Here is a 27,001-nt window from a genome sequence, read left to right on the forward strand (position 1 = left end):
AGAACAGATACTACACTGTGATCTTGGCCTGTTAGTTAAAAAAAATCACATTTACTAATTTTATTATAAATAATATATATATAAATATAAATTCGTATTCCTGTCTGTTTGTTTGTTTGTTCACAATTTGATTAATATATACAAAAGGTCTGTTACTTTATTCTTTCATTTATTTCTATATATAGTATGATTCTTGCAAAATATACAATTAAGAGGCCACATCATTTGCATATTGCATTAAGGAAAATCGATTTTACTAAATAGCGGTATGTTAGTTAATGTTTCTAGCGAGAGAATTGTTTTAAGTGTTCTATTTAAAATTGTTATTTAATAAACTTTAAATAACAATTTAATTGATAACATATTTAATTGAATTTATTTGGAATTATTTCCGACATCAACTTTTTTTTTAAAGACAGTTATTTCCCCCTAGAAACTTTGAAACATAAAAAGAACAAACTCTTCACCAAATAAAATAATTTGATAATCTCAATAAGTTTCTAGCTTGAAAAAATAATTCTGTGTAGACAGCAAAATGTTTTTTGTTTTTTTTTAAATATTCAAAAAAAAAAAAAAAAAAACACGAATAAACTGAAAAGATTTCATTTGTTTGCTTTTATTATTCTTGAAACTTTGACTGCTTCGAATTCAAACTTAAGCCACACTTTAGAAACACCACCACACACTCAAAAAAGCAAATCGAAAATTTCCTTTATTTACAAAAAAAAAAAAAAAAAGCTAGTGAAAAACGTGCCTTTACAAAAAATAAAAAAAACGCTATTACGCACACTTTAATGTTCATAAAGTTATTTTTTCAGGTTCATAAAGTACAAAAGTCGTCTTAGAACAGTGGGCAAAATAGATTCAAAATTACCTTTTCCTTTCATTCGCGTTTCAGGTTTGAGCCTTCTTACTTGGCTAATTTTTTTATTTTTTGCAGTCGTTTGGGCACTCACTGCTATTTTTATTGAAACAAAAAGTTGTTTTGATTTATTTTTATTTATTTATTTGGGCAGTGGGAGGATTCTTTTCAACGCACAGGCAACAAAAAGTGCTCAATATTCAGAGAATAATTACTTCTCTTTGTATCTCTTCTGCCGAAATATCTGGTGGAGAGGGTATCACGTACTTCTTTTTTTGGGGGCGATTATATTTATATGTTTTTATCCATTCTTTTATTTTTGAAATTGTTGTGGAGGTATCGATGTTGCCCATGATGAAAATGATTAATATCCTTAGGTGTGCTCAAACGGAACTTCATGTCAACCTGGGCAATGCCGGGTACTCATGCTAGTATATATATATATATATATATATATATATATATATATATATATATCGAAATGCTTAAAAAAAAACTCTCATAACCCTTAAAATATATATATATATACATACATATATATATATATATATATATATATATATTTTATATTATTATCATTTAAAATGCTTGAAAAGACAAATATATCATAATAGAGATTTGGTGTCTATAACAATAAAATAAATCATTGCTTACAACACAAATCCCATAAGTTGTTAACATTTTACCATGATTGAAGTTTTTTTATTCATTTTAATCATTAATGAACATCTTATCTATATTACTGATCTCATCTTTTAAAAATCAAATAAATTTATGAATACAACAAGATTTTAGTTTGCAATGGATAAGATTGCTAATTTTTTTCTAATTATTTATTTGTTTAATACTAAGGAGTCATCACTTATTAAGGCCAAAAGCAAATTGAGGATAAGAGTTAATGAATTTTTTATCATCCTCTCATGGAAGAATTATGTGACATAAGGGTTGGAGAGTGGGATTTAAAGAACCAGCGTCCTTCAGAAAACTCACTTTGACTTACAAAATTGTCTGAGCATTCCTCACAGTAGAGATGCCTCAGGCAATTAGCAATAAATTAACCCTTCTTCTCAAAAGGAGACGGTGAAGGTGAACCTTCTAAAACAGCAGAGGACCAGCAACATACTGCAATCAATAGGGAAAAGACCATTTCAATAATAGCCTAGATTTTGATGATTTTCATGCTGAGGGACGTTACATCGGCTGAAACGTTGTGAGAAAAACCTCCATGATGAGAAGAGTATGACTAATGAAAAAAGCAAACAATTTATTGATCAAATTTAAATCAACAGAATATTCTTCCTTGAGATTTTTTTCTATAGTTTTAGTTTATTGATTGTATGCAAATTTATTTCTATTTATTCGAACATACAAATAAAACTAATGAAGCGATACTTTAAAAAACTAAACTTTAAGTAATCAGCAAAGCATTACCATGATTCTATAAGGAATGTGTACATAATGTGATGATGTATGGAAGTGAATCCTAGCCAATGTCTGAACTTTATCCAATGGTCCCCCTGCTAAACTTGGATGTCTTTAATGGTTTCTCCCGACTTCAACTTGGATGTCTTCAAGTCCAACGTAAACAAATTCCTGATGAACCGTCCCCTTAAGTAATGACACTTTATCAAATCTCCAATACTAATGCATACTACAACACTACCCCACTGATTACTGTACACACAATAGCCCTTATCTCCAAGGGCTTCTGGGCCTTGATAAGTGGTGACCCCCATGTAAAAAAAACAAACTTTCACAAAAAGCACTCGTCAAGCTACAACCACTACCAACAATTTCTTCCACTCTCTATCAGTGTCTAAATCCAAACGCAAATTCCATGAACAAAGCTGTTTCCTAGAACTGCGCACCTGTGGAACTCTTTTCCGCTGGTTGCTTCCCAGCTGACTGCAACATGGTCATCTTCAAGTCCAATATGAACAAGTTGTTGCTATCTCATCTCCTTAAATAATCCAACGTTGCTTAATCCCCACCAAAAAACGATCACCAGGCTGTTGTCTCAGTGACCACTTAACATTCATTAACCTTTATCCTCAAGTGCCCTCCGATCGCCATTGTAAATATTTTTTTAAAATTGACCGATTTCTTTTATATGTCAAATTACAAGGTTTTGACGTCAATACCTTTTAATTTTTTTTTACATGCCAAAAAGTTGGATCACTCCACAAAACTTGGATGTCTTTAAGTCCAACGTTAACAAATTCCTAATGAACCGCCCTCTTAAGTAAACACTTCATTAAATCTCCACACTAACGTACTGTACTTGAAATAACCCTTATCCCTGAGTGGCTTCTGGGCCTTGATAAGTGGTGACCACCGTGTAAAAAAAAAAAAAAAAAAAGATTTCAATATCAGAAAGAAATCAAGGTTTTATTTTGAATTCCTCATCCAAATATTAATCAAGTAAAAAAAGTTTTAGGCTTATATAGTTAATGAGTCACATTTTACAAAAGGTTTGGTAAATAAAATGTAAAGTTGATCCATTTTTCTGCCCAATTAACAAATTAGGCTTTGAGCAGAGCTTACATGATTGAAATAAAGTTTTTGTGGATGTATTAATTAAAAAACAAAATTAGCTTAATCTATATGATGCCATGAATCATAAGCTGCTAAAATAAAACCTAACTAATTAATAAAAGTTGCTTTTCTATATCATTTCCTCGTAATTTTTGTGATAGCATGTGACTTTCACAAATGTTTAAGACTGCGTCGATGTAAGAATTATGTAATTTGATTGATATTTTCTTTTAATGAACTATGGCGTTATATTTGTAAAGATTTTTCACTTGAAGCTTTTATCTTAAGTTGGCCTTGTATTAACTATAATAGATAGCACTTCTACACTATTAGGACGAGATTTTGTAGTCGATAAATACAGTTTTCAGATAAAAAACAATGGTTTCAACTGATTTTTTTTTTTGTCAAGTAAGTTAAAATGGTAGCTTCCAAATTATGCAGTTGGAATTACCTATATATTATTGAATTATTAAATAAAACAACTTTAATCGTAGTAGCAGATAAAAATTGCCCCCATTTTGTTTAAAGCGAAATGGAAAATTACCTCCCTTTTGAACTTTCCTGTGTCTTAAGATCATTTTCATCAAATTCTATTTTTTGTTTTCTTTAATAAATAATTTTCTACCTTATCGATTTTCGTAATTTTTGGATATAATCATCTTAAAAATATGAGGAATACATAGATACCATTGTTTTCATGTGACATCCAGTATACAGGGTTTTACAAAATTTCGTCCTAATAGTGTAGAAGCGCCTAATATATATTATATATATTTGAACAAAATAAAATGTCCAACTAACTTTGAATGCCCATAAATCTGACACTAAATGAGATACTAAGATAAATTTGGTATTTTTTAAAAATATTTTGCATCACTGTATATGAATATCGATAAGTTTGGGACACCTAGTCATACTTTTCATCTTTATAAAACTTGAAATCAGTTTGGTTTAAATATGAATGACATTACATAATTTAATGATGAACTTAAAATTTTCTGCTGATGAATTAAAAATACAAATTTCAGTTATTTTTAACATGAAAAGAAAAAAAAAACAATGCAACATAATTTATCAAAGTCTAAAATTATTTTAATTGAGAAATAATTTTTACTTAATATAAAAAACAAAAAGATATTTATCTCTTTTATTTAATTTTTTTTTTTTTTTTTTCATCATAAACAAGGAGTATGGCCACTGAACGGACTATTGTGATACAGGCCAAAATAATGATGGTGGTGGTTGTGGTGGTAAAGAGACAAGTAGGAGTGTCAACAAAATATTTGTTCACATTACATTTAAATTTGTGTATGTTAGTATGGTTGGGAGGACAGAGAGAGAATTCCAAATGCAGCTATCAGAGAAAAGAAGCTATTAGAACAGAAAATCTTCTGGCATCTGGAAACCTCTACAGTGAAGGAGTCAAATTTTGCTGCTAATCAGGTGGGTTGGAATTATTTTTAATCAGGTGGGTTGGAATTATTTTTAATCATTTTTAATCAGGTGGGTTGGAATTATTTTTAATCAGGTGGGTTGGAATTATTTTTAATCAGGTGGGTTGGAATTATTTTTAATCAGGTAGGTTGGAATTGTTTTTAATCAGGTGGGTTGGAATTATTTTTAATTTAAAATTCAATAAAAAATTATGTGCACAACAACAATGTTTCTGGTATCATTTGACGATATTTCTTAGATGAGATATGTGGTTCATTCAATAAGTTTCCAGACTTTTTCTGCACTTTTATTGTTAATAGACAGACGAAACTCTAGTCCTCTTCAAAGTAATCTCCTCTAGCTGCAATGCATTTGTTCTGGAAAGCCCCGTGGAAATCCTCTTGTGTGAGCGTTTCAATGACCCTCATCACAGTCTTTTTTATCGCCTCAACTGTCTCATAATTGCAGCCTATAAGGTTTTCTTTGGACCTAGGCAATAGCCAAAAGTCATAGGAGCTAGGTTAGGACTATAGAGAGGGTGGGGTACTGTCTTGATGATAGACGCTTTTGTTGATACATACATGTAAAGACACAATCAATACATGGTATATATATATATATATACCATGTATTGATATATATATGTTATTTATTTGTTTTTGTGATATGTTTTGAATGAATTATTTATACGAAAGTGCATTTTTACCTAAATGCCATTTGGGAATAATTTTCCCGTTTACCAATTTGGTACCTCCAAATGGGGACCGGTATATATATTGTTTTTAAAATATAATTCGCCATTGACATATGTTTCATCATCCACAACTAATTAGAGCGCCTGAATCTAGCAAAACAATATATATATATATATATATATATATATAAGTATGCAGCATACTGCATTTGAGTATGTACATGAGTTGATATAAATAATTATGCAGACGTGTTATGTAGATGAAAATGCAACACATTATAATTGGAATAAAAAAATCAAAATCATTTTATTGTCTGATGTCAAAATCTGAAGTTGTGAATTGGAAAAACTCATAAAAACAAAGGGGAAATAACTCTCTCCACATCTTTATTGAAAATTTATTAAAAAAAAAGTAAACTTACTTCTGTTTTCTGTCTGATGTTAGTTCTGTGTACATCACTTCTTCTTCATCTTCAGCAACATCCATAGTTTTCATTTCATCCTCATCACAGTTTGTCTCTTTGGAAACCTCGTTCTCATGAACAACATTTGATAAAAGTAAATCTTCGTTTTCCATTTCTTGTTTTAAGTAGGCGACATTCTCTTTATGTTTTTTTGACCGTTCGTGATTGGCAAAACTAGAAAGAAGACAAATAATTCCAAAGCAAATTTACTAAGCAGCAAATAAAATGATTCAAAACAACTAAATGAATAAAAAAAAAAACAAGTCAAGCATGCAGGGTCCCTCTTCATAAGTGAAAAATTTACTTTCACCATGACTAATGTTTGTGCAAAATCTTTTAAAAAATCCATGGTGTGACTATTGAGAAAAGTGTGAACAAATGTATGGATGAACGATTCGAGGGCAATTTTACCATATAATGCTCTCTAGGAGTCAACCAGAGTTATCCCAGAAAATCCCTTCTGGCAAAAAGTTACTTTCACCATGACTAATGTTTGTGTAAAATTTTTAAAAAGTCCAAGGCATGGTTAGTGACAAAAGTATGGACAAGGAGGAGTGAATTACTAGGTCCAATCACTCCTTTGTCAGGGGACCAAAAATGAATATTTAAAAAAAAAAAAAAAGAAAAACATTCTGGTGCTCGGCGAAAATTTCACCCATATTAAAAAAAAATATACAGAAAAATCTGTATGATGTATGTACACATAACGAAAAGAAAATATTACATTCCAAAAATCATGTAAATTGATTATTTCATTAATTATTAAGTTGAGCATACCAAAATATACGTATGGATTCAGTGTGATTATTTTTTTAAATAAAAAAATCATATTTTGTGATTAAACAAACAGTGATAATATCATGATGCTGTCTTTAAAACATTCTGAAAAGAAAAAAAAGAAAATGGGAGGAAGGGGAGATAACTCAAAATCAAGATTTTAGAAGGTCATTCTTAAGATGGGAGGATGGAGAGGCACTGAAAAACTTAAATTTGCTTAAAAATAATTTTCTTTACAAAAATAAAACTACTTGATGAATTTTGGAATATGATATTTTTGTTTTGTCATGACTATGTATATCATACAGAATTTTCTTTAATTTTGTTTTGTAATATAGGGGAAATTCTGGATTAGCACCAAAATTTTATAAAATCTATGAATATAGAAACAACTCATCAAGGTAGAAAAACACAATAGAAAAAAAGTAAGAGATCTACAGTTGATACGCTGACAGAATCAGTGAATCTCTAGATGGGGGCTTCATTTTTAGAGCAATTTCCGTTTTTTATGGGAATTGCTCCAGACAAAGCATGAAGTCACTTGATGTAAGGAGGTAAAAAAGTAAATACTTCAAAGTCAAAAACTAACCAACAATAGGTATTAGATGGATAGATTCTGACCCAGAAATTGCTCTTGACATATTCAAAGGTTTTTGGTAGGATATGGTATAAAGGTCTACTTCACAAGATTTCCAGTAATGGAATATCCGTAAATGCCCTCTCAATTATTATTTTTTTTCTCTCTGATAGATTTATAAAAGTAGTTATTGATTAGCAGAAATCAGAAGCTCATAGTATCAATGCTGGCTTCCCTCAGGGTTCCAGCCTGGGCCCAACTCTCTTTCTGATCTTCATCGATGATCTCCCAAATCACATTCTTAGATCATTCATAGACATTTACGCAGACAACACGACAATCTATGACGACACTTCAAAAGACGGCAATGGCCAAGATCTTTCTCATTCTCTCTCTCCTGACTTTGAGCACATGGTGTAATGGGGGAAAAAGGTGACTGGTTAATTTTAATGCATTTAAAACAAGGCTTCTCCCTTTCCATCATCAACACTCTGGTTCCCACCTGATCCCTATTGAAATGAATGAGACTGATCTTCATTTCTGATCTGAAATAAACACATGCATTAAACTCTGTGCCAAGGTTGCTAAAAAACATGGTTGACTCATTCTGTTAGAAAGTGGTCAGGCAGAAGCAGTAAATTATCTGTTATATGTCTATTTATCTGTGTAGCTATCAATATATCTATCTGTCTAATGATAAGTAGACAACAGAGATTGGAAGCACCATGATTTGAGAGGTTGTCAAACTTTGTAACCTGGTCAGTTTGCACCGGAAAGTATCCGAACAGGTGACTAGACATGACGTGTCCCATGTCACGTGTTCCAGTTTATGCAAGCATCGTTGAGTTGGATTGAAGATGTCGAATGAACAAGATGGGCTAAAATGGGTCTCCCCATGAGGGGGGAGAAGTCTCAGAATGGAGACGTAGACGAACCACCATGAGCCAAGATCATTGACCACTCCTTTGCTATGGCGAGAATACCTGGGAGTGAAATAAATACATAAAATCTCATATCATCTTGAATCCTGTTTTGAATGTTCCATTCTAACAGATTCCAGCACCCCAAGGACGGTTGGCTAACCACCCAGAAGAAAAAAAAAAGAACAGGTATGTCGTCAAATGTATATGTTATTTGTTCTGACATGCACACGCCAACATCTAGACGAATCATGGGCCGCTAAAATAGACTTTTAGGTAAGGACAACAGTCTGTTACACAACGTACATAGTTACATACATATGGTCTGTTATTATAAGAACGCAAAAGAAATTTAGTAGTGACACGTACACATTCAAACACATCACAATACAAACAGTATACACATGTATAGAACCCCTCCGTGACACAAATACGTCACGAACTCAAACATGTATATACACACGTACGTTTACTTAGTACTGTATATACACGGTCATATAAATACCATCTCGCTATGTAACAACACCTGATGCAATTGTCTACCTGTATAAGAGCCAAACACACCCAAAGATTGAACACTGTTGCTAAATCTGGGTAGGAGCTGCTCAGAGCACCCTTTTCTGCTTGGACAGGGCTCTACATTGCGAGTAAAGCAGTCGCATTTGTGAGTGATTTTTCAAAGTGTCGACTAGAAATAATGAAACGCTTATCTTTTAGCGATTGTATTGCTTTCACTGACAATCTTCCAAAGCTCACTACTGAGTGAAAAATATCTTTTCAAGTTTTTTTATTTATAAAACAAAGTCAAATTATTTAAACAAAAAAAGTTTAATAGAACCATATACTTTTTTTTTTTACGAAGGCTATTGAAAAAACATCTGAAGAAATCAGAATTTTTATACCTACAAATATCAACATAAAATTTGTTGTATATTTAGAATTACACTTATTTAAAAATATGCAGAAAAATATTTATGATGTACATACTCATCACAGAACAAAGATGTCATATTCCAAAAATCATGTGAGTTTGGCTAGTAACTTTTCTATTTGGCTAGTAAACAAAAATATTTAGTTGTCAAAGGTCAACTAAAGAAAAATTTGTCCATAGAGCCCTGCTGAACCTGGTACAAAAGTGACTTTGAAATCTGATAGGTGATAAGCATTTGCTATTTCTTTTTCATAGAAGAGATGTTGCAAGCCCATCTCTGCTCTATCATTATTTTCATGGCAGGTGCTCGACTGAGCTTTACTTTATATCCTCCCTTCTATAAGGCGTTCACGACAAGACTAGCTACAACCACTATCAGTTATTTCCCTTACTCTCTATCTGTGCCTAAAACTAAACAAAAATTCCATGGGCAGAATTTTTTTCTGAGAACTGCTCATTTGTGGAACACAATACCGCAGAGCTGCTTCCCAGCTGACTATAATATGGTTTCCAAATCCAACAAATTCTTGATGAATCATCCTCAAAAATAAATGAACTCATCCAATTTTGACCATGTCCGATCATCACAGTGTTCTTTCACCTGACATCCGTTAACCTTTATCCTTGAGTGGCCTCAAGGCCTTGTTAAGCAGTGACTATAGTGAAAAGAAAGGAAAAAAAATCAATCTTGACAATTGCTGGAACAATTTTCATTGGTTGATGCTAAGTGCCCATGTCACATATACCCTATTTTTCTTTTGTTAGATTTTTTAGCTGGCAATATTTATGCAATACGTAGAATTATGTAGTATTTGGAAAGGAAGCCATCTTCTTTTGAGAAATTCTTGGGTTGCTGGTGAAGCAGATTAAATGATTTAAAACTTGCGGTGAAACCAATTCATCACTGATGACTGATTTCAGAACCACATCTAGATAAAGTATACCATTCATATGATTTGTAAATAGCCGCTGTTATTAGAAACAACTGTTATTAATATTTCTATAAGTAAAAGAAAAATTAAAAAGAAAATAATTTGAAAAACTTATTTTTACTTATGTAGAATAAATGCAAGAAAAAAACATGAAAAATAATTTAAACAACTTTTAAATAATTTTTTTAAATTAAAATTTTTTTAATAATTTAGAATGACCAATAATTTGAAAAACTTTAATTTTGAATTTGAGTCTATTTTTAAATTTTAAATGAAAACGTTTTTTTTCATATGGTATTCTCAAAATATATTTCAGTCGAAATTTTATGTGCATTCTAATTTATATAGATACAAATAGTAACATTACTTAACTTTAATTTTTCACAAAAATATTATAAATTTAAATGTTACGCTTCTAAAAAAATATAATAATTGAGCAAAATATTGGCAATAACAAAAGAGAGTAAAGAGTGAGCCTTCTTAGGTTTACTTGTGACAACTTCGTAACCTTCACATTCCTGATTTTGTCCTTTAGCTGTCATATTCCATGAGTGATGTTTCTGACAAAGGGAGAAGAATTGCTGTTTTCTGGGCTGGAATTTATCTATCAAATACTTATTGTTCCTATTTACAATGCCTCCCCCACTGGACAGAGTTAGACACCAGGGTCGTTTTTTAACATGGAGATTGTTGGTTACTTTTTGACCTTGAAGTAATATTTAAATTTTTAGCTTCTTATATCAAGTGGATTTATGCTTTGTCTGGAGCGATTTCCATAAAAAAAAACATTATTCCTAAAAAAGATTATTTTACTTATTTTGTTGTATCCATACTTTCATACGTATGTAAAGGTACAAAGAAAAAAAAAAAAAAAGATATAAGCAAAAAGATGATGGCTGTGCATTATAATTTGATATAAAAAAAAAAAAGGTATTGTGAATGAAAACATTTCGTAATTACATCATGTTGAAATTAGTACTCCTACCAAAAAAATGACTGAGCACAAAAATAATTACAAGAAAAAATAAAATTTATCGAATAATGCTGTTTTATCGGTTTCTTCCATTGCAGCCAATTCCATGACAAACTGATTTATCTCCCTTGTTTTCAGTTAACTTTCTGCTATTTTAAATAGAAAATGGCGGATCAATAATAAACGATAATGTTTTATTTTTCTTAAAAAATAATTCTAGAAGATTTTCTACGCTATCATTTTTTTGAATTTTTATTAATTTCAACACGACATGCCAGTACATAATAGTGTTTTTACTTAGAGTGTATTTTTTGATATCCATTTACAATGCACAAGCATCAAAAAGAAAAACTAATTTTCTTGAAAAAAATCTTGAAAAGTAAACAAAATCATGTCTTGATGATAATTTGTTTTTGTTCTAATTGTTTATGTTTTTGGCTTATATCCTTTTTTCTATTTTATACATTTTGTTGGATATTCATCCAGTAAATATGCCAAATAAATGTGAGTAAACAATTTGGAAGAAAATATTCAATACTAGCGGCTGCGCTGTGTCAGCACACACAACGCCGAGTTAAACACAAAATCGAGTACACTCAATATCGTCTTACCATCAACGCTTATCCCATGAACTCTGGGTATGGGAAATTCCCATATGCACGAAACAAAATCACTAAAAAAACAAAAATACCCTAACCAAGGGTAAGGATAATGAGTAAACGTTGGATAAAATGATGGTTAAAATTAAAAAGATGTTACCGCAACTGTATACAGACAGTGCTAAATTCTGTTGACATGGGCAGGTAACTTTTTCAACAACTGCACGAAACGGCCCAAAAACTTTTATTTCAGACTTTTTGTGTAACTCGGCATTATTCGTTACGAACCATATAAGGACAATCTAGGGACTCACACCTTTCAGGGAAAAAAAAAAAGATTTTCAATTCGGTGGATCCATTCGAAAGTCTTATTGGTATATATACACACATAAATAAATAAGCATTTAGAATTTTATTAATAGTATAGATACTTACGCTTTATCACTCTTAAAAGCTTTATTACATGCAACACAAAATAAGTCAGATATATCTTCTTCTTCTTCTTCCTGACCCAAGGAATCTAGATATTTAAAAAAAAATAAAAAAGGGAAAAATTAAACCATTAAAATGTTTAAAAATAATTACAATTAAAAGCACCAAAAGAAAGTTAAGATCATTGCCTCTCTCCCCGATAATTTATATGTATTATTCAGATCACTATTCTCATACGTGGATAAAATACTTGATATAATTTACTTGTCACTGGCACTCTTCCGAAGGCTGAAGGTTTAATCCTCAGTGCAGGCAACAGTCAAATTACGTTTCTGAATTTTGGAAATGTTATTTTTATTATTTGAATTCATCGGATTACTGTTCTCGATCGATGTAACCTCTTATCTTCTTTTTTCAGATGTATCTTGTTGAACTCGGGAATGAATAGAACACTTTATTTACCTCACAAGAGTAGTACACTCTCGTTTCATCAGCCATGACTGTATAGAAGTTTTAAGTAATTCACAATTGTATTTTTCGGTCAACCATACTGAGAATTGAACCTTCAACCTTCAGGAGAATATCATTTTCACAATTGATTTTTCCAAGTACTCTAACCATTGCGCCACATGTCCAGTTCTAGTACGAATTTTGTGAGCCTTGAACCTATTTTTATTTCTAGTTGTAAATATCCCTATTTTATTACTAATTATTATTACTACATTTTACTATATATATATATATATATATATATATTATTGCGTTTTTTTTCTTTTAATTTTTTCCCTTATCCAAATTCCTGAGTTTGACAAAATACATCTGAAGAAGGTTGGAGGTTAAATAGACCAAAACGTTGTGAAAACGACACTCAAGATGAGAACAGAAATTCGATGAACTGCAAATTACTTAGGACTTCTACTCAGTCATTGCTGACAGAACGAAAGTATGTTACCCTCCTATGGATTAAATAAAAGGTCCCGTTTGAAATTCTATATAGATTCCCAAATTTGACAGAAAGATTCCTCAAGTTCAACAAGATATATCTGAAGAAGGTCGGAGGTTACATTGACCGAAACATGAAAATAACAATCAAATATTGTAAAAAGATGAGAATCCGAATTATTTGGATTTTTCGGAATACTGTTCTTGGTCTTGAGTGTGATTTTCAAAACATTTCAGTCAACCTCCGATCTTCTTGTCAAACTTCAGAATCTGTACAAATTTCAAACGGAACCTTTTATTTAATCCACAGGGGTAGCATGCTTTCGTTTAATATTTTGATTTTCGAATTTCGCTCTAATAGCAAAGATACACCAAAAAAATTTCATCAATTTGCATCTATAAAAATTGCTAACTTCTGTGCAATATATATATAGTCCCACCTCCAAATGTTACCAACGGAACCGTTAATAAAATTCGCCATCCTTTGTGCAATTCATCTATACTTAAATGTAAATAAATGGTGCTTGTTAGAACAGAGCCGACAGATCGATTTTTTAAAAATATGTTGTTTGAAGCAAAAACAATATTATGTACTTTTCATGCCGAAAAATAGTAATATATCCAAAAATTATGAAAAGTAATGAGGTCGAAATTTATTTGTTGTTAAAAGTAATTTTTACGGAAAATTGGGTAAAATTGCATTTTTCTTAGACGTTATAAAGTAAGCAGGCTGAACACAGGGGACATAACTCCGAAAAGAATATTTCAGATCACTTGTGTCATAGCTGCAATATTGTTGTCTATAGCATTAGACTTTTTTTCACTAAAAACACAATAGTTGTTCTACTCAATTTTCGTAATTTTTGGATATATTACTACTTTCGACATGACAATTAAGTGCGTAATATTGTTTTTGCTTAAAACGATATATTAAAATCTATTTGTCAACTATAGCTTAACAAGCACAAAATAAACTACAGTCTATGCCTGACTTGTGTACTAAGTTTGTCATGAATGTCTTTATTTTATCACTGTTCAATATACGTCACAATTAATACTAAATACTTATTTAGAGGTCGTTAAGAAATTTGAGGCAGCCATGAGCAACCAAAGAGGTGATATGAGAGATGCTCAATAGTTTTGCCGATCTCTAAACTTCAAATGACTCATTGGAATGCCTTTGAGAACACGATTTTTTTTTTCTGTTATTCATCTCAAACAAGACACAGGAGCTACTGTTTGGGAACATATCAACAGGGAATCTATGTAAGGAGTTTAACAGCAAGATGTTTGTTCACATTACATTTAAACTTCTGCATGTCAATACAGTCATGAAAGCAAGAAACCCGAAGAGAATTCCAAGGTATAGCAGTCTGAGAGAATAAACTATTAGAGTAGAATGTTTTCCGGCATCTAGAGATATCTACAGTGTAGGGGGTGGGATTTTGCTGTTTGTTGTGTTAGTCAGGGGTATTTATGTTGAGAGGGCACAAATGCTACGAGTTCGTCATAGCATATTCCATTAAAGTACTTGTAAAATAAATAAGTGCAGGGATGCAACATTGTGGTGATGGGACAGGGATTGGAGTTTGGTAGACAGTGCAGGACCTATTAGATTGGAGACTCTTTTCTGAACCCTGTCTAAAAGTGAGAGACTAGTGATAGACGCACAAGTCCAGATGTGACAACAATACTCCGTGCATGGGTGAATGACAGCTTTGTAGAGATATAGGATAATTTCAGGTGAGAGTACTTTTCTAGCACAGTAGAGAGAGCCCGCCTTCTTTGCAGCAACCGTGGCAATGTCTTCAATGTATTTGTTCTAATTCATGTTGCCTGTGATATGAAATAGGCTCCACAATCACAAGACCTAACCTCCCCTCTATTCCAATTTTTATCCGTGGAGTTAACTGTTTATCAAAACAATCTCCTGAACTGAAGAAGGTTATCACAGGCTCAGGACAGAAAGAACTGTGAATTTTATTAACATTTTCATGTGCAACATTTATAGATAAATATCATCTCACTAATGTAAAGTCATTATCATCATCGAATGAATCCAAAGATTCTATTGTTGACATTGGTTTCACTGCTATCTTTCTAGTCATAATTTTTTCTAGAAAGATATCAGGTACATGTGAAGGTTGCCAACATCCTAAGTAAAAGTGATTGCTCATCATCATTGTATGAATCTGAAGATTTTACTATTGGCATTGGTTTTTTCCAATATTTTTTTCATCGGAATTATTTCTAGAAAGATATCAGTTCTTACATAAGGGACCATGTAAAGGTTGCAAACATCCTAAGTGAAAGTGATAATTTTGTGGAACAAACTGGATTTGAACTTGGGACACCCAGGTTGTCAGTCCGTGTCGTGAACCACTGAACCACATCGCACAAGTCTAAAATAATCAATTAAAACGCACAAAAAAAGAAACAAAGAAAAACGTACCTTCTGAACTGACATCGCCAAACTCTTTTTGGTGCAAAGACTCAAGTTGTTTAAGTTCAGACTCAACTTGAGACGAAGATGACCATTCTGTTTCTTTATAATTTTCCATCAATCTAGAAAAACATTAAAAATAATTAACATTCAGTAATCAAAGGTATGGAGCGACATTCATAGTGTATAGGAATTAGTGATGGGATGATTACAATATTTTCCTGATTCCAATACAATTACCAATGCCGATTTTTTATAAATCTCTAAATACAATACAAATCTCATGCTAAATATGCATACATTTTCTTAAACGTAAAACACACACTTGTGTGTGTGTGTGTGTGGGGGGGTGATCTATAGATTTTAGTTTTACTGATCGTTTAAAATCAATAAATATTTATTTTATTATTACTACCAACAGTGAAAGATTTTGTTTTAAACAAGATCAATTAAAGATAATTAAAGGAATCATTTTTAGAATTGGAAAATGGGCACAATTTTTTCCAATTCCAATACCACCAAAAGTTCCGATTTTTCTGATTCCCGATTCTGATTAATCAACTCAACACTAATAGGAATGAATCAAACTAATAGGAAACAATGCTTGCTTGGCCTTTTAGCCCAAGATCACAGTGTAGTATCTGTTCTGGCAGATACTGCAAGCTATGACTAGCAAAGACCATATGTGGGGGCAACCCCACATATCTGACCAGTCAAGTCAAGGATTCGTCACTTGACACTCAGCCCAACAGGTGAAGGGCCGGGAATCGGCCCAGCACCTGTTGGACTGAGGTACACCGCCTGGGTAATACCTAGGAGGTCCACCCTCCCAGGCCTTGCCACCGGGCTTTCCGGTGGGGCAAGTTTATTGCTTGCTGCTTGAGGCGCCCCGACCGGGGAATGCCGACGGGGTTACTCAGGCAATTTTTAAAATTGCAGGAGTGCCCCTCCTTTAGGGGAGCCTGCGGGGTTCCCACTTTCCGGCCTTGTGCCACATTTTGCTGATGTGGGCAGCAAATAAATATCAACCCCACCTCTCGGGAGCTGGTCCCCTTTTCCCTTCCCCCTCCCTTCACTCCTCACATTAAAAATTGGCCTTGTGCCTAATTTGCTCGGTGGGGGAGCAAATAAATACCATCTGTTCCGGCAGATACTGCAAGCTATGACTAGCTATGACTAGCAAAGACCAGATGTGGGGGCAACCCCACATGCCTGACCTTTAACCAGCTCCCATTTCCCACCTCTCGGGAGCTGGTCCCCCCTTTCCCTTCCCCCTCCCTTCACTCCTCACATTAAAAATTGGCCTTGTGCCTAATTTGCTCGGTGGGGGAGCAAATAAATACCATCTGTTCCGGCAGATACTGCAAGCTATGACTAGCAAGGACCAGATGTGGGGGCGGCCCCACATGCCTGACCTTTAACCAGTTCCCATTTCCCACCTCTCAGGGGCTGGTCCCCTTTTTCCCTTCCCCCCTCCCTTCACTCCTCACATTAAAAATCGGCCTTGTGCCTAATTTGCTCGGTGGGGGAGCAAATAAATACCATCTGTTCCGGCAGATACTGCAAGCTATGACTAGCTATGACTAGCAAAGACCAGATGTGGAGGCAACCCCACATGCCTGACCTTTAACCAGCTCCCACCTCTCGGGAGCTGATCCCCTTTTTCCCTTCCCCCTCCCTTCACTCCTCACATTAAAAATCGGCCTTGTGCCTAATTTGCTCGGTGGAGGAGCAAATAAATACCATCTGTTCCGGCAGATACTGCAAGCAAAGACCATATGTGTGGGCAACCTCACATATAAGACCTTGGTCAATGTAGGGGCAACCCTTCATACCAATTGTCACTATCCAACTCTCCTACTCCCTGGGGAGTTAGTCCCCATTTCCCCATCACTCCTCACATTAAAAATCGGCCTTGTGCCTAATTTGCTCGGTGGGGGAGCAAATAAATACCATCTGTTCCGACAGATACTGCAAGCTATGACTAGCTATGACTAACAAAGACCAGATGTGGGGGCAACCCCACATGCCTGACCTTTAACCAGCTCCCATTTCCCACCTCTCGGGAGCTGGTCCCCTTTTTCCCTTCCCCCTCCCTTCACTCCTCACATTAAAAATCGGCCTTGTGCCTAATTTGCTCGGTGGGGGAGCAAATAAATACCATCTGTTCTGATACTACACTTCACCTTCGATCAGTGGATGAGTAATCCTTCTAGACTGAGACAATTTTTATTTTGTTATTTCAGATCATTTGAAGCGATAGCAGCAAGTCTCCCCTCCATCAAGGTCAGAGGTTTTGGAGAAATATCAGATATTTTGTAATTCTTAAGCAAAACTAGGAAAACAAATGACTATGATTGAAACATTTTATGGTTGTAAAAGAGTGCCAAAAATAGGCTCTGGATGATGGATGATCCCCTTAATGTGCCACCCTAAGAGCAAATGTCACATAACCCACTACACAATTCAGGTAATTACCTTTCCAATGAGCCTTCATTTGTTAAATTCTGATCAATAGTCGCTGAGATTTGGAACTTTTAAAATTGCCAAAAAAAGGTGGTATATATATATATATATATATATATATATATATATATATATATATATGGATATGTGTGTACTCGTAGCCAAATTGAATATTGAAATGCTCATATCTTTGGTTCTATGGGACGAAACTACATGAAAATTTGCAGGCTTTTTGAAGATTATAATACTATTCTATGGTTAAAATATATGATAATTGGTAAAAAAGAATCTTTATTTTTAAACCAAATTTGCCTACTTTTGTATATATAGTGTCCTGGCAAACCAGCTTTAGTTTTGCTGCTTTAGGATGAATTTTGCTTAGAGTCATTTTTGCTTAGTTGTCTCCCACTAATATATATATATATATATATACACACACACAGTAGGTAGCAAAAGTTACATTGTTGTTTTTTTTCATATTTCTATAGAAATATCAAGTTAATATGAATGAAATTTATACTCAATCTTTGAACAGATATTATCTATTTAAAAATAAAACAAAAATGAATATATACTTAATTGACAAATATTTATTAACAAAAAATTAAATTACCCATCTGCAAAAGTATTTAACACATTATCAAATTTCATTCTTAAACAGTCATTTCATCTTGCTACAATATTTTAACCAATCAGAAGGTATCCCAGGGTTCCGGCTCCTTACAGGTCAGTTGATAACAACTCTTAGACACTGCGCAAGTTGCCTTTTTCATTACTCTTTTAAAATGGTTAAAACAAAGGAACTGACTAATGATATGTGCCGGGAAAGCATAACAAGGTATAAAGATTCAAAGAGGTACAGAGAAGTAGCTTCAGAACTAAATTTGGTGGTAGGTACAGTTGGGGATGTCATGAGAAAGTGGAAAACAATGGATGGTAATATTAAAAATCTTCTAAGAAGTGTTCGATCACGTAAATTAAATGATGTTACTGCTCGTTACATTGCTCGTAACGTGAAGAAAGAACATTTCTGACTCGTTCAGAAATTCAGAAGGATTTGCAGGAAGCAGGTCTTAAAGTAAGCAAGGACACAATCAAGAGATCATTGAATCGTACAGGCTTGTATTCTAAATCAGTGAGAAAGACTTCACTGTTGAGTCGTAGACATGTGAAAGATCATTTGAAATTTGTTTATAAATATTAATGTAAATCGGATGACTTCTGGACCAAAGTTATTTGGTCAGATGAAACAAAAATTGAGCTTTTCGGAAGAAACATGCCCACCCATGTATGGAGTAAAAAAGGCACAGAATTTAAATTATCTAATGCCGTTTCAGCTGTAAAAATTGAAGGTGGAAGTGTGACGATTTGGGGCTGCTTTTCTGCAAAAAGTAAGAGAAATAGAAATTATAGAAGGGAAAAATGAATGCAGCAAAATACACAAGGATTTCATCAACACATCTGTTCAAGAGTGATGCAGATTTAGGATTGGACCGTGACTTTATCTTCCAGCAAGACAATGATTCCAAGCACAAGGTTAAAATAACTAAGAAATGGTTTAAGGATAATGTGATTAGTATTCTACAGTGGCTTAGCCAGTCACCCGACCTAAATCCCATCGAAAATCTGTGGAAAACTTTCAAGTTAAGAGTGCATGCAAGAGATCCCAAGAACATCAAGAAATTGAAGAAAGTTTACGAAAAAGAATGGCTGAAACTGCCAGCAAGTATTGAAAGTAGATGAGTGCCATACATTGTTATTACATATGTGTATGTTTATCGGGCAAAAAAATAAGACTGAAATTTATTGGAAGCCTGGAAAAATCATGGATTACATAGAAAAACGTGAGCATGAAAAGTAATATGGTTAAGCTTAAACATGGAAAAGTAATGGGCTAGTTGTTAAAACTGGAAAAGAAAAGGACAAAATATTCCAGTAAAAAATATAATAGATTTATAACTTAAAATATTGCAGCATTCAAAATTTTTTTTTTTAAATTCAATTTATAACATTATGTAATCAATCCTTAATGCTGCAATATTTTAAGTTATAAATGTATTATATTTTTTACTAGACACATACATAAATATATATTTATACATACATAAATATATATTTATACGTTAAACAACATTATTTTTTGCAATTTTTGTATGCATATGAATTTAGGTCGGATAATAATCGATAAGGTTGGAGAGCTAAATGTTTTGGTTTCAATTTTAACTGATAGCACCTAAATCATAATTTTTATTTTTTACTTTTGAAATTATTACTATATATTTGGTGCAATATAATAATTAATGGAGAATTGGTTCTATAATAAGAAATAAGAAATCTGCATAAATTAAAATATCATATTTAAGTCTATTGGGCAATGGCAGACAGCCTGCTAGTCGTGGCTAACATTATATTATATAAATGCTTAAGAATAAATATGTTCTTTAATGCCATTTTCAGATTCCAGATTGAAAAAGTATAATTCCATAAAAAAAAATACATCTGTGATTACACTTGGAACTCAGTAATATCAAAGAAATTTAGAGATAGCTCGATATAAAATATGTTTTTCAACTGGAGATTTACCAAAAGAGAAAATCAAACACTTAAAAAAAAATTAAACATTTGATCAGTAAACAATTTCTAGCCAGCATTATTATGATGATGACTGTGCATTGAATTATGTCCCTTGGTTGTTGACCTTAATGTAAGCAAAAACATGGTGGATGAGATATATTGCCATTAAAATGTTTTTTTTTATTTAAAAAATACTCAATGATTTTGTGTGATTTTTTTTAAACCTAACATGTAAATAACTTTTTTATTTATTTTTTTACTTACAAGTCACCACTTATCAAGGCCCGAAGGCTACTCAAGGATAAGGGTTAATGAGTGTAAGGTGATAGTGTAGGAATCGTTAATGGTGTGAATTGGGTAGAACTTGACTTGTTTACATTGGATTTGAAGGCTACACTGCTGTATTCAATCGGGAAGTAGGCCAGCAGAACACTGTTCCACAGGCGGGTAGTTCTGGGGAAGAAGCTTTGTTAATGGAATTTGCGTTTAGATTAAGGGTCAAATAGAGAGTGGAGAAAATCGTATATACTGGTTGTAGTTAGTTGAGTGTTTTTTTGTTTTTTTTGTGAAAGTTTGGCAAGGGGAGGAGTCATAGATTGGAGTTCAGTTGAGCACTTGCCATGAAAATAATGATATAATTTTTGTTTATTTTCTTTTTACGAACAGTTTTTAACATTGGGATAAAACTGAATACGCACCACAAATATTCAGGATCAAAAAGGAAATAAAAATTATAAACTTGCTGTATTTACCTTACATTACATATGATGCAATGACATTTTAGTTTTTGATTAGTTCTTCGTTATTGTAGCAAAATTTGAAAAATGAAATATTGAATTTTAAGTGAAACCAATGATATCTACTTAATTGTCATGTTTCAGTAATTAAAATATCCAAAAATTACAAAAAAATGATAAGGTAGAAAATTAATTATTAATGAAAAAAGTTTTCTAAAATAATTAGCGAAAATTAAATTTTGCTTTGTTACAATTAGAACTCTCCATTTTCTTTTCTTGCAAAACTCAATTTTCACTAATTGTCTTCGAAAACTGTTTTCGTTAACAATTAATTTCTACCTTATTGTTTTTCATAATTCTTGGATATGTTCATTACTGTGACATAACAATTCAGTAGATATCATTGGTTTCACTTAAAATTCAATATTTCATTTTTCGAATTTTCTTATAACAACGAAGAAGAACCTTTTAACTTTTATTTGTTTGCATAGTTTGAAAACTTAAAATAATCAAGTTTTATTACATTCTTCAATTTAAAAGGAGTTATCCCCCTTGCAGATTTTTATTCTTATGTGATTATTTAAAACTGTTTGATATTAGCAATCAATTAGGTCAAACAAAGTAATTCTTGAAATAAATTGTAGCTAAGTATATCATTATATTGGCAATAACATAGTACAACAATAACAGATGAAATTTGGCTATTCAGAAAAAAAATTTGATTTTCAGCCTAAATGTTATTCAGGCCTGACTTTGAATATTTGACAGGATAAATTTATATGTTAAATAAGTTTGCTTTCACTCATTTTTAATGCATCAATTTTCTTTTATTTTTGAACTGATGTTTATTAAATAATTTTTCTTCCATACAAATTCTTCAATAATCTCTACAATTTAAATACCCCCCCCCCCGGGATACTATTTTAATATTATCCTGGATTTCATACCAATAAACATTCAAATTGCACTCAAAGAAACAGTTAGAATCTTAAAAAGATCTCTCAGTTGGAGTGACTGAAATAGTGGGCGAATGTCTGGCATCCAAATGAATTCCCCATCCTCAGCAAAAATAAAACAAGAAAATTAAAACAAAAAGTTTTACTACAAAATGCAACACAATAGAGTGTGTAAATATCGCTACTGGATCATCTGCAAAAATGTTGAATATTGATTGTAGCAGCAAGTCATGGAAACATGTTTACCAGAAAGAACAATTGGAAATAAGTCATGCACCATCGACTATGGCTATGCAATTCTTAGAGCTAGATACCTAAAAAAACAGTGCTATTAAACTGGCCCTAGTGATATGGGACAAGAAGGAGAAAGAAGCAACCTTTGTAGAAGTCAGTGTCGCCAATGATGCTGGATTAAACAGAGCTAAGAGTTTAAAATAACGAAATACCAAGGTCTTATGTATGACATGAAAAGAAACTGGAATCTGAGGAAGATCTCTATCATTCCAGTAATTAGAGAAGCAACCACACTAATAAAAAAAAACTTTTAAGTTATCTGGCAAATATACCTAGTGAAGCAAGTGCAACAGAGATACAAACAATTGCACTTAAAAGGATGGTTGGAATGTCTGATATCTGGTAGGATCCCCCCTCCCCGGTAAAAATGAAATGGTAAAAAAAAATTTTAAAAAAAGAAAAGAAAAAAAGTTTATTATAATAGAAATATTTTGTGAACTTTTTTTGTCGTAATATGCAACCTTAATGGCCTTGTTCGCTGAGTATCCCTAGCAAAATATTATTTTGTCAATCAAAAAACTTACTTTAATCGTTCTCTTATCTGTTTCTTTCTTTTCTCTTCATTCTTTTGGGCAATTTCAGCTGCTTTCTTTTCTACTTGTTCCTAAAAATTAAAAAAAGAAAAAAAATATATTTAAAAATATGAATAGCATTAGCCACCAACCATAAAAATGTTTTAGATCAACACAAAGTTCAACAAGAATATCTTAAAAATCAAATCAATTTAAGATCTCAAAATATCACTATTTTCTTCAGAACTTAATATGAATGACATGGATAGAGTTTGAAAATTTTGATAATGTATAAAATTGCGCAGTCATGGAAGAATGCAAGAAAAAAAATCTGTTTAGGCATTAAAAATAGCTTGATGCTGTTTTTTGTTATACATTACGAAATGAGGAATCATTTCCATTTAAAATCCTGTTAGTATTATGCATCTAAAATTCAGAAAAACATGCTTGAAAAGTACCAAACTTATGTAAATAAGCAGAATCACACAACATCAGGTCAAATTTGGTTGCCATCTTGTTTTAAATCTTTTTGTAATACTTGTAAACACTGGATACACAAGATGTGCAATCGATTCACTGGTAGATTAACATGACATCAGGTCAAATTCGGTCGCCATCTTGTTTTGATTTCAATTTGTGAACAGGGAATCAGGTACAAATCTTTTTTGTGGTACTTGTAAGCATTGAGTACCAAAGAAGTGCAATCAAATTACTGGTAGGTTGTGAGAAGATAACAATTTATATGCAAGAAGTGTAAGACAATGAAGATGAGGATTTGAATGTGGATAAAATATATTTGGATTTTGAAGATATTGAGGTTGGCAAAGTTTTGTTACCTTGGTGATATAATTGGAGCACAGGATGGAGCAGGTGGTTGCGTGATTGCGAGGTGGGAGTGGATAGAGTTAAGTACAGAGAAATTCTACTATTACTAACCAGCAGAGTTATTATCATTATCGACCAAGGAAAGAGTCTATCTGACATGTATATGCAGTATGATGATATATGGTTGATTGTTTTGTTTTACGGCATATCAACCCTTTTCAGGTTATTTAATGCCGAATCCGGTGATTTAGAACAAAAGTTTTTTAGTAGAATATGTTTTTTCAAGTCAGTTTCTATTTAACTCATAGTTGGGACCCTAACAGGTACCACCACTCCGAGTCAGAGTGGACCTTGGAGCAATTGCAATTAAAGGGTGGCTCCACACTCCCCAAAGCCCACAAGCTGGGGGCTCACCATCAGATATAGTTTAAGATGATGTATTAAAGTGAAACCTGGCCAGTGAGAGTTGAGGACATGCATTGCATGAGAGAAACGATTTAAGAATGATACAATGAATATGTAATGTGAGTCTTAAAGATGGGCTTAGTTAGAGGATAACCAGTTTATACGCAAGACATGTAAGACAATGGAGATGGATGAAAACTCGGATGTGGATATTTGGATGGCAAAGCTATTGAGTTTGTCAGGAACTTCTTTTTTTTACCTGGCTCATACCATTATATATACTTCTTTTATTATTTTTCTGTAATATGCAAACGAGTGTCACGTTTAGAACTGACAAATGCCAGTTCTGCTGAATTGGCAATGTCATTTCCCTGTTGAAGGATCAACTCCGGGATCATGTTCTTTTCTGAAAATTTAGAACTAGAATTTATTCTGTAGGAAGACTGAAGAAAATGTTTTACAATCATTTAAAATCCATCCATAGAAAGTGTAGGGATCAACTGGAATGTCAGAGGAAATAATATGCTTAATATGACATTTCCTGGTTCAACAAAGTATTCTTTCAGAAAACTTGTACAGCTTCCAAAGATTAGTATTGTGAATGCCAGCTTTGTGATCTCTCACCCCCAAAAGGACAAGAGTACTTGTCCCACCAACGAAAAAGCTGCACTCCAAAAGCCATCATAAAATAAGATAAATTTCTTATTATGGATCTAACTAGGAGGAGGAGCAGTTTAGTTTTACAGAAAATCAATCACAGTGGGTCATTTCATGCCAGATATGGTTTATATGTGTGTAGTGTTTGTACAATTTGAAAATGATTAGTTTGTCGGACGAAAGTTTAGGTCAGTAATAGTTTGCTTAATGTTAGTGTTGTCAAACCAATTCCTATTAGTTTTTGTTTTATGTTTATTTTCTGTTTTGGAGGGATGTAAATTGAGCAGATGCTTATTGTTCTGCGAAAAACTTTTATTGCCTGGAGGTTCGTTTGTATTGGTAGTATTGATTACTATGGAGTTGCCACCAATAGGTCAGTTGTTTCTTGTTGATTTGTTTATTTGGTTATATATGTTATATCTTTTGAAAGTGATGTTATCTGTTTTTTTTAGTAGAGTTTCTTGCAAGCATATTATGTCGGGTTTGCAATTTGTTATTTTACATTTTATTTCTTTGGTGTTAGGTTTTATACTCTTGCAGTCCCATTGTATTATGTTTTTTTGTTTTTTTTCGTTACCATGTCAACAATGGTTTAGTGTCAGGTCTTGTGTTTTTGAGAATCTTCTGCTTTATGAGATTTGTTTGTGGTGTTTAGAGGAATTTCTTCCAATTCCATTTTTTCTAGTGTGTTATACCTGTTGCTTAATTCAGATGTTACATTTGTAGTTTTTGTTTCTTGTTTGTGTCTGGATTGGGATCGTTGACGTGGCTTGTCATGACATTTAGATTTAGACTGTTTATACTGGGATTTGTCTTTGTATGTTTGTGTGGTTTCCGTACAGCAAGATTGTTTTTTTGGAAATTTTGTTGGTCTTGATTTTGGAGGGATTTGGGGATTTTGTGTTGATTTTTCTTACTGTGAGTCTTGTAATGGCGTTAATTCTTGCTCGAGTATTTTTTTTTTTTTTGGTTGTGTAGATAGAGTTTTGGGATGGGGATTGTTTAGATTATTGAGTGTAGATCTGTAGTTCTTTTACAAAAGTTAGGAGTTCGCTTGAATTCATATTTGCCAGTTTTCTTATGAGAAGATCACATTTTTGACATTCAGAATTGGAAGTAGTTTGCAATGGTTGAGCTACTCTTGAGTAAGGGCAGGCTGGATAGGAAGTCTCAACAATTTTTCTGGATTTCTGGATGTGTTTAATTTTCATTATCTCTTTTTCTTTCTTCCATGTTTCACAGAATCTTGAGTCAGCTAAATGTTCGCCTTAGCAGTTTACACATTTTAGTTGTTGGCAGGTGGCTTCATGGTGGTCAGATCCATCCATTCTACAATTTTTTCATATCTACCTTCTGTTACACCAGTTCTCGTGGTGCCCAAACTTCTAGCAGTTGTAACATCTAAGTGGATTAAGGATATAGATTTCCACTTGAGTTATTATGTACCCGATCTTAATTTTGGTTGGAGGTTTGGGAAATTTAAATGTGACGATGTATGTGTTTTTATTTCTTGACTTTTTTTACTTCTTATTACAAGTTGTTTTTGAAAGTTTTATTTGATGTCATCTATTGTATAATCATCCAGTTCTGAGCTTTCCATCCTTTGATGCGTTGAGAGATTTATGGGGATACGCTTTTATTCTCATGTTGTGTAGTTTGGTGGTTCTTAGCATTATTTCTGCATTTTCCTGCTTTCCAGCCGACTACAATATGGTTGTCTTCAAGTCCAACGTAAACAAGTTCTTGATGAGCCGTTCCACTTAAGTTAACAAATTTACCGAATTTCCATGACTAACGATTACTATATTGTCCAATTCACTACTGTACACTCTTAACCCTTATCCTCGAGTGGTCTCTGGGCCTTGATAAGTGGTTATGCCTATGTAAAAAAAAAACTTCTTGTTTTTGACTTGAACCAAGTTTGCTATGAGATATTTTTCTATTATGAAGGGTGAGAGTTTAGTGATGGGTTTGTCATCCACCAACTCAAGAACTATGTATGTTGGATAATAAGTGGTTATTTCCTCTGTTGCGTTATCTGTGTGTGCATATATATCAGA

The 27,001-nt window shown here is 32.9% G+C and overlaps 1 protein-coding gene across 1 annotated transcript in view; it reads right to left on the reverse strand.

Annotated features, from left to right (window-relative positions):
* The window catches only part of LOC145280110 (dnaJ homolog subfamily C member 21-like), a 132,273-nt gene that overhangs the window by 64,805 nt on the left and 40,467 nt on the right, over nucleotides 1-27,001 (reverse strand). Inside the window, exons 7-10 of the mRNA XM_080131856.1 lie at nucleotides 23,067-23,146; nucleotides 15,525-15,637; nucleotides 12,134-12,218; nucleotides 5,948-6,163 (exon numbers count right to left, since the gene is read on the reverse strand). Of these exons, the coding sequence (XP_079987982.1) occupies nucleotides 5,948-6,163; nucleotides 12,134-12,218; nucleotides 15,525-15,637; nucleotides 23,067-23,146 (494 nt within the window). The remainder of the gene's footprint in view (nucleotides 1-5,947; nucleotides 6,164-12,133; nucleotides 12,219-15,524; nucleotides 15,638-23,066; nucleotides 23,147-27,001) is intronic.

The sequence above is a fragment of the Euprymna scolopes genome, chromosome 7 (genome assembly GCF_053919585.1).
Source record: "Euprymna scolopes isolate OS-2025 chromosome 7, ASM5391958v1, whole genome shotgun sequence".
Lineage (NCBI taxonomy): Eukaryota > Metazoa > Mollusca > Cephalopoda > Sepiida > Sepiolidae > Euprymna > Euprymna scolopes.